This window comes from Diorhabda carinulata, chromosome 1, assembly GCF_026250575.1.
Source record: "Diorhabda carinulata isolate Delta chromosome 1, icDioCari1.1, whole genome shotgun sequence".
NCBI lineage: Eukaryota > Metazoa > Arthropoda > Insecta > Coleoptera > Chrysomelidae > Diorhabda > Diorhabda carinulata.
In genome coordinates this window covers 5,253,853-5,266,381 of record NC_079460.1, presented here as the reverse complement: position 1 = coordinate 5,266,381, position 12,529 = coordinate 5,253,853, and the positions used below count along the sequence as shown (strand labels likewise).

Here is a 12,529-nt window from a genome sequence, read left to right as displayed (position 1 = left end):
TAGGAAGGTGTATTTATTTATTTGTTTGTTTTCCTTTATTTTCTAGAATTTTATGAATTCTTTTGGTTAGGGATATATGTAAGGAATTTGTGTAGCGTAGTTTAGTTCAATTTATAATGAATGGTCATAGTGAACAGACCGGACTAGAAAGTAATCGAAGAATTTAAATAAATTAGTAAAGTGTAATGTAAAGTGTTTAAATGAATTAAGAACGGTAAATACAGTGTATAAATAAAAAAACATTACAAAGCTGATAATTTCTGGATATTCGTATGACAAAAATCGTAAATTCCAGATGAGCTACATAATTTAGGTGTAGGTTAGAGAAATAAATTTTCATAACTTAACTATAATTTTATTTGTCATTTTCATAATATAAAGATAAAAACGAAAATTTGTAAAAAAAACGAAGCATACTATATATATCTATAATTTAATAACGATAAAAAGACGATATTAATTGAAATACTATTTTTTATTTAAGTTTTTAATCTATTCTAATACTTTTATGATTGTATGGGTACATCTTTTTATAGTCCATATAAATCAACAATATGCTTTTAATAATAATTGACCTTATAATAACCTGTATCTATATGATATATTTTCAACAACTCGAATATCAGTACATTTAAGTATAAAATATTCTCAATGTAACTAGTTCAAAGACAAATATCCTCTCGGTGTATAATCAAAATTTGAAACAATAACAAACAGCAAACGAAATCTATAAACCCCCCCTTTTTTGAATGATATTTTAGTTTAAACATTTCTTTGTAATAAATAAACAACGGAAATTCTTCGATATAGATTATATTGGTGACCTTGATCTTGAAATATGTTGGTCAAGGGGGGAGGTGGTAAGTATCAACGCAAGATTTGATCCAAACCGGAAAAGCAAAAATAACTTTATTTGAAGAATAGAAACTAAGGTCAAGGTCATCGGAAGGTTGTAACCCATATCGAACAATTACCCAAAAAACTTTACTGCATTTTTATTTTGTATGATAATCCTTATTTTGACTTTGTTACTGTACCTAAAATAATAGTTTTACTAATTTGAACTAGATGGCGTCGACGATTGTTTGTATGTATTCGAAAGTCTGGATAAGAGCTAAAACGCTGATGTGTAAGAGTGAGATTTTTGTGTCTATTTCTTTAATTAATGGCGCACGCGCTTGTGCGTTTGTCACCTGTCATGTGGTCTCGCGAATGTAAACAAAAACAAACCAAACTTGTGTTTTACTTAAACATTGTCATTTGAATCGTCTCTTGTAATTTCATTATTTAAATCTATAAATGTTTTTACTTCCATAGAACTTCTATAGTTTTAAAATATGTCCCTATAGGTCATTTGAATACATCACTGTTTCGCGCGTTTCTCTTAGGCGCCATTAATTTCTTAGCTTGAGGCTAACCAATCACGTTAATGACCGCTCGTGTCCAGATTTCTTTATACATGGACTTTGTTTCTATTTTTACTTTTAATTATTCAGTTAATGACACGAAAAAGACACAATTTAATCAATTTACTTATAATTAAAAGTCTTTTAACTAAATTCCTTACAAAATTTTAGACGTTCCATTTAAATGTACTAAATCGAAAACGAAACAACTTATAAAATATGAACTATCATCTAATAACGATTTAAAATTTTTCTATACATTATTTATATATAAATCTCTGACTGCACCATTCGGCGTTTTTTTTTTAAATTTTTTTAGAATTTAACCTACTGCTTTATACAAATCAACTCAAATCAGTGCGTCGCGTTCGCCGAATCTCAATTTTTTAATTAGTATTGACGAAATTTCAAAATATAAAATGCAGACTGTATTCGGCGCACGCGCATTAGTTGAAAATCTAAAATAAAACAAACATCTATATTTCTATTTATTTATATATATATATATCTCAAAAATAATCGACACAAAATGGGGATGCACTTCTGATATCGTCAGATTCAATATTTTTTACTTTCGAAAATCTAATGATTCAAAAGTTTTTATTACGGCAATGTTGCCGGATTTTACAATTTAGATGCATTTTCCCGTATTGTGTCATTATTATTTATTCGAGACTAAGTTATTGTTTTAATTAAACAATAAGAATTAGGAAGAAGGAAACAGCGTTTACTATTAATACAATACGCTGACAACATAACCTGATTGTAATGATCTAACAACTTTATTCCCAGTTTATTATTGCTTATATATATATATATATATATATATATATATATATATATATATATATATATGCGTGTATCTTGCGCCACATTATCTTCCCACTAATCATAGAGCATATCGTATGACGTTTCTAATTTAAAACTACTTGACATTATAAAGTGACATGTGACGTTTGACGCGTGTCAAGCGACAAAAATCTCGCTATAACGTATAAATATCTAAATTTTGATATATTAAAATATTACCCACAAGAGGACACGGTAACTCCGTACTTCATAAACAAGTACTGAGTTATGAATCGGGGACAGATGAAAAGAAGGCGAAGGACCTCGACCGTTCGGTTGCCGAAGGAGGTTGAATAGCGAAAATACTCACACATTAAGACATCCAGAGACTAAGCGCGAAACTGCGACGCTAAAGAAGATGAGGACTTGTCGAAATGTTAGGTGGTGGTGGTGGAATGTTCTATTTCTGGGGGTGGTTGCTTAGATGGGCGTCTCACGCGCAAGTGTGTGGAAAGTTTACGGCTATTATTTGAATCATTTACAAGCGAGTTTATTTCAATTGACTTTAATTACGTTATAGTGTGTTTTTATAATACTAGTTTCCAACTAACTGATATCTATTGGAATCGAAGCTTATATATAGTTGAAAATTGGACCCAAAGTAAAAGATATATAGATAAATTTCATAAAAGTAGCTTTCGTTTTGTTTATATTTTTCTACTGATTGTCATTTTTGGAAATAAATATAATGTAATACGAATATGCTCTTTTCTAAATATTTGGTATTTTACAAATTTTTATTGCAACAAATATATCCTTGGCATTTGATAAATATTTTAGGTTATGTTTATAATTTATTAAAATATTAATTATCATTATATAATGATAAGGCCTAGAAAGGCACAAATCAAATTTCATTTGACTAATTTCGTCACGTGCATTACTCAAAAAATATACTGTACACGTCTATAGAATGGAAGCAAAGAAGTAAGTAAAAAATTTTAATTGAAATAAGTAAATTCGCAATTAGTGCTTTTATTTACATGGGCCATTTGTATTTTCACCATTATATATCATAAAACAGATTAGATAATGAAAAATTTGACAAAATATAATTTCCTGGAAGAATATTTTGATTAAAACTCTATACAAGGGGCATAACATATTTTCAAAATATCTAAAATATAAAAACATCTCGAAGTGATGGGAAGACTTCAAATAAGGAAGATTATAAGTATAGAAAGTATGGTTATTTGTTATTTACTGCCCATGGATTCATAGTTATATTTGTATCGATGACTAAAATTAAAAATTGAAGGCTTTTCGTATACTTTTAGTTCAATCCACTTTCCTAGTTATCCAGCTATTTTTCCATAATAATTATATCAATCACGAGTTTTAGAGAAGACGAAAAAATCTAACCCACTATTAATCAAATGCCTCCGGATATTTCGTTTGAAAAATCGAATTATCGATTGGGTAAAGATCAGCTGCACGATTCAAGGTCATTTAAGTCTATAACTACGTCAGTCGATTCTTGTTCGTGCGCAGGTTCGGTTATTATCGGACAACTAGTTCCCGATTCTTCTTCGTTATTGTATTCTTCGCTTTCTCTATGTACCAATACTTGAACTACGGTGGATTCGCTATTTTGACGATTTAAAGGTGGCCTCGTCGAGTGGCTCTCGGGCGACGCCTCCGTCACCAGAATGCTTACGTCACTACTGAAACTGGAAATTCGATTAATTATTTATAATTCGGTCATGAAATTAGTAGGCAGGAAATTCTTCGTTTTTGTTTGTTCAACGATATAGTCGGTGTAATGAAATTAATTTAGAAACGTGATATACCTTTATCGAACATTCACTTATTCTATCGTGCTGTCATGCAGTGTTGTGTTCAAGTGAGTGACTTAATAGCGTATAATTTGTTAGTTTTATCCTGAATAGGATATCAGGTCAGTTGATTTCGTTTTTTTGCTTCAGAATAATCGATTTTTTGATGAGGTCGAAAAAGATTTTCCTGACGTCAACGAATACTCTGTTATTTCGTTGGGGTTTTCTACGACTTGTACTTCAAAATTTGATTAATAATGTTTATTGAAAATGGAAACATTACAAAAAAATTGTAGGGAGACTTACCTGGTACACTTTTCAGATTGAGTTCGTTGACACCCGCTACCCGTCATCGACGTAGGACGAGATTTCACAGACCCTGCCCTTTTTCTTCTAATAATGCTGCCTTTTTTCGGTTTTTCTTCTGCCACGCTCGGATGGAGAGTCTGAGAAGATTTTAATTCTTTGTGACCGAGAAGAGGGGAAGACGACTTATCGTCGGGTTTTTCTACGGCGTCTTGATGACGTAAAAAGAAAGGAAAACTGTAAATACTTCTACGTCGGGGCTGGGATGAAGGGACGGGGGTCACAGGAGTGGTACCTAGAAGCAAAATAAATTCTAGTAGTTATATCTGTCATCGGATTGGAACAAAGAGAAATGTGACCCACTATAGATGAAAAACAAGAAGATAAAAAGAAAAACATGAAGATAAATGTTAGTAAAGATAAGGATATTAAGCAGATTAATAAAAAGATGTAAAGTAGGATATATTTGTATCTTATTATGCATAAAAGAAGGGAGGAAAGAAGAATATAAAAATACGAAAATAAAAAGAGAGAAAAATGTAGACAAGAAGAATTTTTTTACTTTTTATGTTTATTATAATAAAAACAAAAATGATGAGGGATAGAAGAATGCAGATAGTAAAAACAAAAATATATAAAAGTAAATAAGAAAGAAAATAGGTAGATCAAGAATGGAATAAATGAATTTTTTTTTAAATTTTGTAGTATTACTAACTCGTCTTCAGGGATTGAAGGTAAACTTGAGTCTCTAAAGCCTCAATTTACCTTCGGTCTCTGAAGACGATAACTTGGTTATCCAAACGGCGTAAAACAGTGTAATTGTGAGTGCTGGTGTAGTGTAAACAGTGTGTTCAAACAGTGTATGAATATCACCAACGGCTCCAGAAATTCCAACTTATTTGTAGAAGTAGGTAAGAAATCTTCGATAGTGATGGTAAATCGGTGCTGTACAGTGTCGTCCGTGATACAAAAATGCAATAACAGATTGGAATGTGTCTATATTGCGTGTATATATAGAGTGAGTAGTGAGTTTTTCGATACTATGGCATCTAGAGTACATCAATCAATACTTTTGATACAGTTGAGCCAATCGTGAATTGTTTAATTGCACGATATGGTAGAAGAAACAACTCAAATTGAGTCTAGAAGTTGATTTTTGATCAAAAATTGAAAGTATCATTTGATAAAAGTTTATTGTGGTGAAGCGTTTGAGCAGTAAAACATCATGTAGGCCGCTAGTAACTTACCAGATTCCGGGGTAGCCTCGCTGACTTTGATGCTGACATCGACGGCGTCGCGCGTCAAATCCAACTCCTCGGGGGACATGTTGGTGGCGCTGGAGAGCAGCAGCAACGGTAAGTTCAGCCAAGGGCCGCCGAGTTCGCTGAGATCGCTAGCGTCAGACGCCCTTGAGGATTTGCGAGAAGAGGCGCGACTCCCTCGATGTACGTGTAAAAAAGCGGATAATCTTCCCTGCCAACCAGTACCGGGCGATGAAGTTTGAGTCGTTTCGTCTTCTTGTTCGCGGTCTCTTTCCTTCTTGCGTCTACGACGGAGAGAAAATGAAAAAAATTAGGTAACTGATAAATGAAAGATGTAAAACTCACTTCTGATAATCCTTGTAAGTCTTCTGGATTAGTCTGGCAGCTTTGTCCTGCCTCTTCCATATTCTGGTCGAGGAAACGATTTCCAGTTCCTTCCTAGTGGGAAACTGCTTCTTGAATTTGATACTCATCTGCTCTTGTAACTGTCGGAAGTTTTCAGTCTCTTCCACGTGTCCCAAAACGTGCTTCACCAACGCGTGTAGTATGTCTAAGCAATGTATCTTATTGCCTTTCGCTATCGGTAAGTTGAAACTTACCAAGGCCACAGTATTCGGTTTGGATATCCCTAAAGGAGGATCCAGAGACGCTATGAAGTCAGACAGTTGAGTAAATCTGATGAATTGAGTAGCGTGAGGGTCGTATCTGGAAGATATAGGATTTTAGATAATAAAATGACCATTATATCGACACTTACTTGCTCCATCTGATGTAGAACATTTCTAAATCATCTTCTACTATACCGATTTCTTCCTCTTGGTGAGCCTGGTTGAAGTTTTCGAGTATTATGGCGATGTACATATTGATAACTATCATATAATTTATAATAATGAAACTGGTGAAATATATTATTGCTAACAGGGGATAACCGCAATCACCGTTACTCTGGTTTTTATAATGCGGATCACAGTCTGGATATTCTATCATCAACGATTCCAAAACGTCGTTCCAACCTAGAATAAATCGTAAAAATTTAGATAAATAACAATTTTTTTATAAAAAAAATAGAAATAAAAATATTTAGCTTCTTAGCACTCGTTGTATGAATACCAACTTCAGATTACTGAACACACTGTTTACCTTCCAGCTTTGAAGACGATAACTTGGTTATAGAAATACGCGTCAGACAGTGTAATTGTGAGTGGTGATGTAGTAAATAGTGTGTTCAGTATGAATATCACCAACGTTCTATCTTAAAGGTTAGATTATCTAAAATTTATTTAAGATTTTATAAAGTTGTTTGAATTATTTACTATTTATATTTTTTACATTAGTTAATCAATGAAAATATTTTACCTGCTGAGGTAATCAAGCGGAAAAGCAGATGCATAGATCTACCGAACGTCTCGAAATTTACCATATCGTCTAGGGCGCCTTGTTGGCGGACGTGGCCGAAAAGAAACATGCCGATAATAGCATAGATAAAAGTGATGAGAGCAAGAAGAGCACCGATGTTAAATAATGCTGGAAGCGATACTATTAGAGCGAAAAGGAGTTTTCTTATACCTTTGGCAGCCTGGAAGAGAATAAATATTTATTTTGTTAGGAAGAATGTATAATTCAATACATATTAACAGTTAAAACAAAAAAGGTTCTTCCAAATTTCTATGTCTACGTACTTACGAAAGAAAAAGTGAGGGGCATCGAAAATTATAGTATTTTTGGATATAATTAAAATGTGGAATATACAAGATTTTCAGTTTCGTTCTTTAGACATATAATTTTTTGTTTAAACTGACGAAAGTCGGACATTTTATATGTAAAGATTGAGTTGAACAGTCACTTATTATTTTTTAGAAATTCTGAAGGTAATTTAAATCAGAATGGGTTTTTCGAATTGCAGTTCTGCTAATATTGCTAATGATAACACTAGTCAACATTATTTATATCTATATTTATTTACAAATTTTTTTTAATGAAATTCATTTTGTAGTAACTTTAACCAAAACTAATTTGTTAAAATGGCGAAATTGTTTACATAATCTCAAATAATTCGGGAACCAAACAGATTTACAAGAAGTCAAATTTGGAGATACGCCTATGCAATTTAAAAAATTGGTTATATCACATTTCAAAATATATAATACTATGGGCCAAAGCTGAAGAATATGAAAAAATCTTTTGACATATTCATATTTTTTGATAATTCCAAAACTGTTGCAGATTTTAAATATACGTCATTCGATAGAGAAAGGAAGAATCTAACGACTGACTGAATTTGGATTTTTTATTTTCTATTTGTGGACATTATAGAGGGTTAGAATTGGAGGTAAATTTTTATGATATATACTATTTAAAAATATAATCTACTATTGTTTTTTTTAATATAAAATATCGGTTGACTAGTGTATCACTTAGGTATAATCTGCCCAATTAAATTTTGGAAATAGAACATACCAACTTACAAAACTAATTCTACCTTACAATTTTTATTTAATTCCGACTTTATACAGCCGAGGAGAAATAACAGAATGCAACACCAAGACAACATTAAAAACAATCGATAGGGGGGAAACAAGTTACAGATAATACTTAAAAAAATACTGACCACAACTCCGGGATGATACACCTAAACCGTTATACTTACAAAAGGCCACAGTAGACCAGTAAGCGGGGTTTTGAATAAGTGTGTATTATAAATATAAATTATTTGCTTGTTCATTATTTCCTTCGTTATTAGGTTTGATAATTATATCATGACAAATTAACGCCACCACTGGTTCAATCTTTGGAAACCTTCAGGAAGGAAATACTGAACAATCAATTTATTTGAAAAATTTTTAAAATATGTAACAATATACTTACTTTGATCAATCGTAAAATTCTTCCTATCCTAAAAACTCTAACTACCCTAAGAAGCGTTGGAGAGACAGGGAAGTCTATCATGATATCTTCCATGAGAATGCCAAGAATGGAAGCCAGAACTAATAGAAAATCGAAAACGTTCCATGGAACAGTGAAGTAGTGGTACCTTAATCCTATTATTTTCACTATTGCTTCTGAAAATAGAAAAATCAAAATTACTACTTATTGCCTCACTCGAATATTTCAAGTTTATTTTTGCTCCGAAAGCCCCGCTAAAAATTTCCTTTCAAATTTCATATCAAGAACTTTGAGAAAAAATTATAAACATTGTAGAAATATCACCGGAATAGTTCCGAAAAAGATAAAGAAACTTTAAAGAGTTACCTTCGAAATGATTCTTGCTAAGCTGCAGAGTTACCTTCGAAATTGATGTTAGTTAAATTAAGGAACCCCGCAGAGTTACCTTCAAAATTGTTGTAATTGAATTAAGAAACTTTGTGGAGTTACCTTTTAAATTTGTGTAAATTAGATTAAGAAACTTTGTAGAGTTACCTTCAAAATTGTTGTTGATTGAGTTAAGAAACTTTGTGGAGTTACCTTCGAAATTTTTGTTGATTGAATTAAGAAACTTTGTAGAGCTACCTTCGAAATTGTTGTTGATTGAATTGAGGAGCTTTGTGTAGTTTCCTTTTAAACTTGTGTCAATTAGATTAAGAAACTTTGTGGAGTTACCCTTCAAATTGCTGTGAAACCGATTACGGAACTTTTTGGAGATACCTTGAAAATTGGTGCCCACATGATTAAGAAACATTTTAGAGTTACCCTTAAAATGACGGTTGAATTAAGAAACCTTTTAGAGTTACCTTCGAAATGACAGTCAACCAGATTAAGAAACCTAGAGGTGTTTTCTAAACGGTTCCCGGTAACGTTAAGGAACTGTCAGATTAAGGACTTTTTTAAGACATTTTCGAAAGGACGTCAGAATATTTTAATAAAAGTGCATTATTGGTATAAAAAAATGTCTCTTACCTAATCCGAAAACCGTGGTAAAAAACGCATTACTGACTTCTAGAACGAAGAACACGGAATGCGGCTGCCCATAATGTTCGATACCCATGCTGAGCATATTCAAAAAAATTAAAACAAATATGGCTATCTCGAACCGGCGAGAATTCGACAGGTCGTAGAACATTGCCAGGCACTGGTTCATCGGTCGCTTTATAACTTTTTGCGGCTTCTTCCTGCCCAATTTCTTCATAGCGGTATAATAATGCTTTTGACTTTCCGTGAGGAACATTTCCAAAACGCCTCCCTCATACTGGAAACAAAATAACGATTTAAAACTTACAGAAGCTTTGAAAATTTGTATTACCTTTTTCTTAAGCATATTGAAATTATCTATTATTACTCCTATAAATAAGTTTAGCGTGAAAAAAGAACCACAAACTATGAAAATGACGAAATATATGTAAGAATAGAGGTTGGCTTCTCGTTGCGGTTGTAAATCCACACCTCTAGCATCTACAGCGTCCGCCATAACTTCCATCCAGCCTTCGAAAGTTGCCTATAAAAATATAAATGAATCAATTAATAATATATATAATATAAATCTCATCTGTACACATCGATTAATTAATTGTCGTTGTTGTTCGCGATTAGTCTCGATGGTGTGATCGACCTATAACAAAATATAAATACTTACTACTTGAAATAAAGCTAAATAAGCGATGCCCACGTGATCGAATGATATTTTGGAATTCATCCATGTGAAGTTTTGTTTCAAACAGTCCCATTTTGTGTCAACAATCTGGAAAAAAATATCTAATATCAAAATGAAAACTTTTGAAACTTTAGTTGTGCATCCGTTTTTATTATCGTTTGTCAACTAAGTACTTTCGCTTTTTACTGATAGAGAGCGTTGCTTTATGTTTTTGAATAACTTATGTTATTGCCGTACTGTCCTTTGTCACGTGATATTTGTCAAATTGACGTAACTTTATAAGCAATATAAGAAGAAGAACAAAGAAATATGTTTATGGTGCTGATTGCTTAACCAGCACACGTGTCAGAAAAATTCCGTTATGGAGATTTATCCATCAAACATGAGCAACGTTTTGGTCGATTGAATCTGAAGTTGATAATGACTAAATCAAAGTCACAACTGAAGAAGATCGTCATATAGGTTACGTGGAGGCTACAACAATTGAAAAACAATTAAAATGTCTTAAGTTAGTTAAGAAGCTTGATATTTGGGTACCTCACGAATTGAAATAATCAACATTTGCCATATGCTCTTTAAACGAAATGAAATCGACCCTTTCTTGAAAAGAATCATTACTGGTGATGAAAAATGGGTCTTTTACAGTAACATAGTTCGAAAATGATCATGAACCAGCACAAACCACATCGAAAATTGACAAAAAACAATAAAATAAGATGATGCTATCAGTTTGGTGGGATTACAAATTTTTGAACTCCTTCCAAATAACCAAACGATCAATTCTGATGTTTACTGTCAACAATTAATTAAACTGGATGAAGCAATCTAACTTAACCTAACCAAAATTGTCAAATCGGATAGTTTGATAATGCAAGGCCTCACACATTTGGAGCTTGGTTGGGATACCGAATTCCTTATATATTACACCATTCATTTCGAAGTTTGCAGAAATCTTTGAACGGTGAAACTTTCACAAATAACGATGACCTTCAATTGCACGTGGTTCAGTTTTTTTGCTGATAAGAACCAGAAAGAGCTAAATAAAAGATAGCAGAGGTGTCATTGAGCAAAAAGGAAAATAATAATAGTTTCCATGAAAAAATGCTGCTACTCTAAAATAAATTTTATACTCACTGAAGCGTCTATACGCTCTCCTTCATCATCCACGCATTTATAAAATTTCCCGCTGAAAAATTGTACACCCATTATGGAAAATATCAACCAAAATACCAAGCACACTAATAATACATTAAATATGCTCGGAATGGCGTACATAAGTGCGTTGACGACTATCCTCATGCCTTGCCATCGACTTATTGCTCGCAAAGGTCTTAACGCCCTTAGGGTTCGAAGAGATCGTAGTACTTTTAGATTTTCATTTTCTTCTATTAACAAGCTGAATAATGATACCTGAAAATAATAGGAGCGCATTGAATGGTGATCAGTTGTGTCTTTATCCTTTTTGATTGGTGGCTGCTTGTCACGGTTCTGTTTTAGTATAAAAGAAGCGGTCAATTAGAACGCTTCTTTTCCACCGAAATGAGCAATCAGTTTAGTAAATTACGATCACATTACATAACTGAAGTATGAAATCATCATGTTTCATTTTGAACGTACCAAAGTTATACTTACAAAAACTATCAAAAAATCCAATAAAGTCCAAAAACTGGTAAAATATTTATGGAAACCCAATGCGATCCACTTAAGGAACATTTCAATTATGAAGATGATAGAGAAAGCGAGATTGGTCCAGTATAAAACCAATTTCAAATCAGGACTTTTATCCAAGTGGATATCTTCAAAACATAACGTTACGCTCGAAGCGAATATTAAAACTAATATGAACCATTCGAACGTCGAAGTATCTACTATACTCATTACGTATTGCCTTAGTTTCGTCCACTTTACTCCTACTTTAGTATTCGCGCATTTGTTCAGACACACGCACCTAAAAAAATCAAATTTTGAATAAGTTCATTCATACATAAATAACAATATTTCAGAAGATCAAGATTCTTTTTTAATGCGATTTTTCCTCATATTTAACTTACTTTTCATATATATTACTCGGAAAACAATCGGGAGCAACTCTGGGCGGTTTTTTCTTTCCAAATCCAGGAAAATTCCCCATACTGTCGATATACTGTCCTTTGGAATTTCTTCTACCGCCAACTGTTAGTTCGTCTACATAAGACACCAAAGTCTGCCATGGTTTATCTCCACCATCGAAGGGGTTATCGGCGTTTTTTTGTTTGGGCGTGCGCGTATTTTCGTTTTCCGAATCTGCTGTCGCGCATTGGTTGTTGACGCTCGGATTGATTTCGCTGGTTTCTTCTAAAATAACAA

At 32.8% G+C, this 12,529-nt stretch overlaps 1 protein-coding gene across 3 annotated transcripts in view; it reads right to left on the bottom strand.

Moving 5' to 3' along the window:
• Nucleotides 1-333: 333 nt before the first annotated feature.
• LOC130893501 (sodium channel protein 60E) overlaps nt 334-12,529 on the bottom strand; it is a 72,783-nt gene continuing 60,587 nt past the window's right edge. For all 3 annotated transcript variants that reach the window (XM_057799703.1, XM_057799721.1, XM_057799711.1), the window contains exons 19-31: nt 12,235-12,517; nt 11,816-12,131; nt 11,318-11,593; nt 10,166-10,270; nt 9,836-10,027; nt 9,493-9,781; nt 8,464-8,657; nt 6,955-7,174; nt 6,356-6,611; nt 5,944-6,303; nt 5,584-5,882; nt 4,337-4,631; nt 334-3,925 (exon numbers count right to left, since the gene is read on the bottom strand). In XM_057799703.1, the coding sequence (XP_057655686.1) occupies nt 3,682-3,925; nt 4,337-4,631; nt 5,584-5,882; nt 5,944-6,303; nt 6,356-6,611; nt 6,955-7,174; nt 8,464-8,657; nt 9,493-9,781; nt 9,836-10,027; nt 10,166-10,270; nt 11,318-11,593; nt 11,816-12,131; nt 12,235-12,517 (3,329 nt within the window). In that variant the 3' untranslated portion in view covers nt 334-3,681. The remainder of the gene's footprint in view (nt 3,926-4,336; nt 4,632-5,583; nt 5,883-5,943; nt 6,304-6,355; nt 6,612-6,954; nt 7,175-8,463; nt 8,658-9,492; nt 9,782-9,835; nt 10,028-10,165; nt 10,271-11,317; nt 11,594-11,815; nt 12,132-12,234; nt 12,518-12,529) is intronic.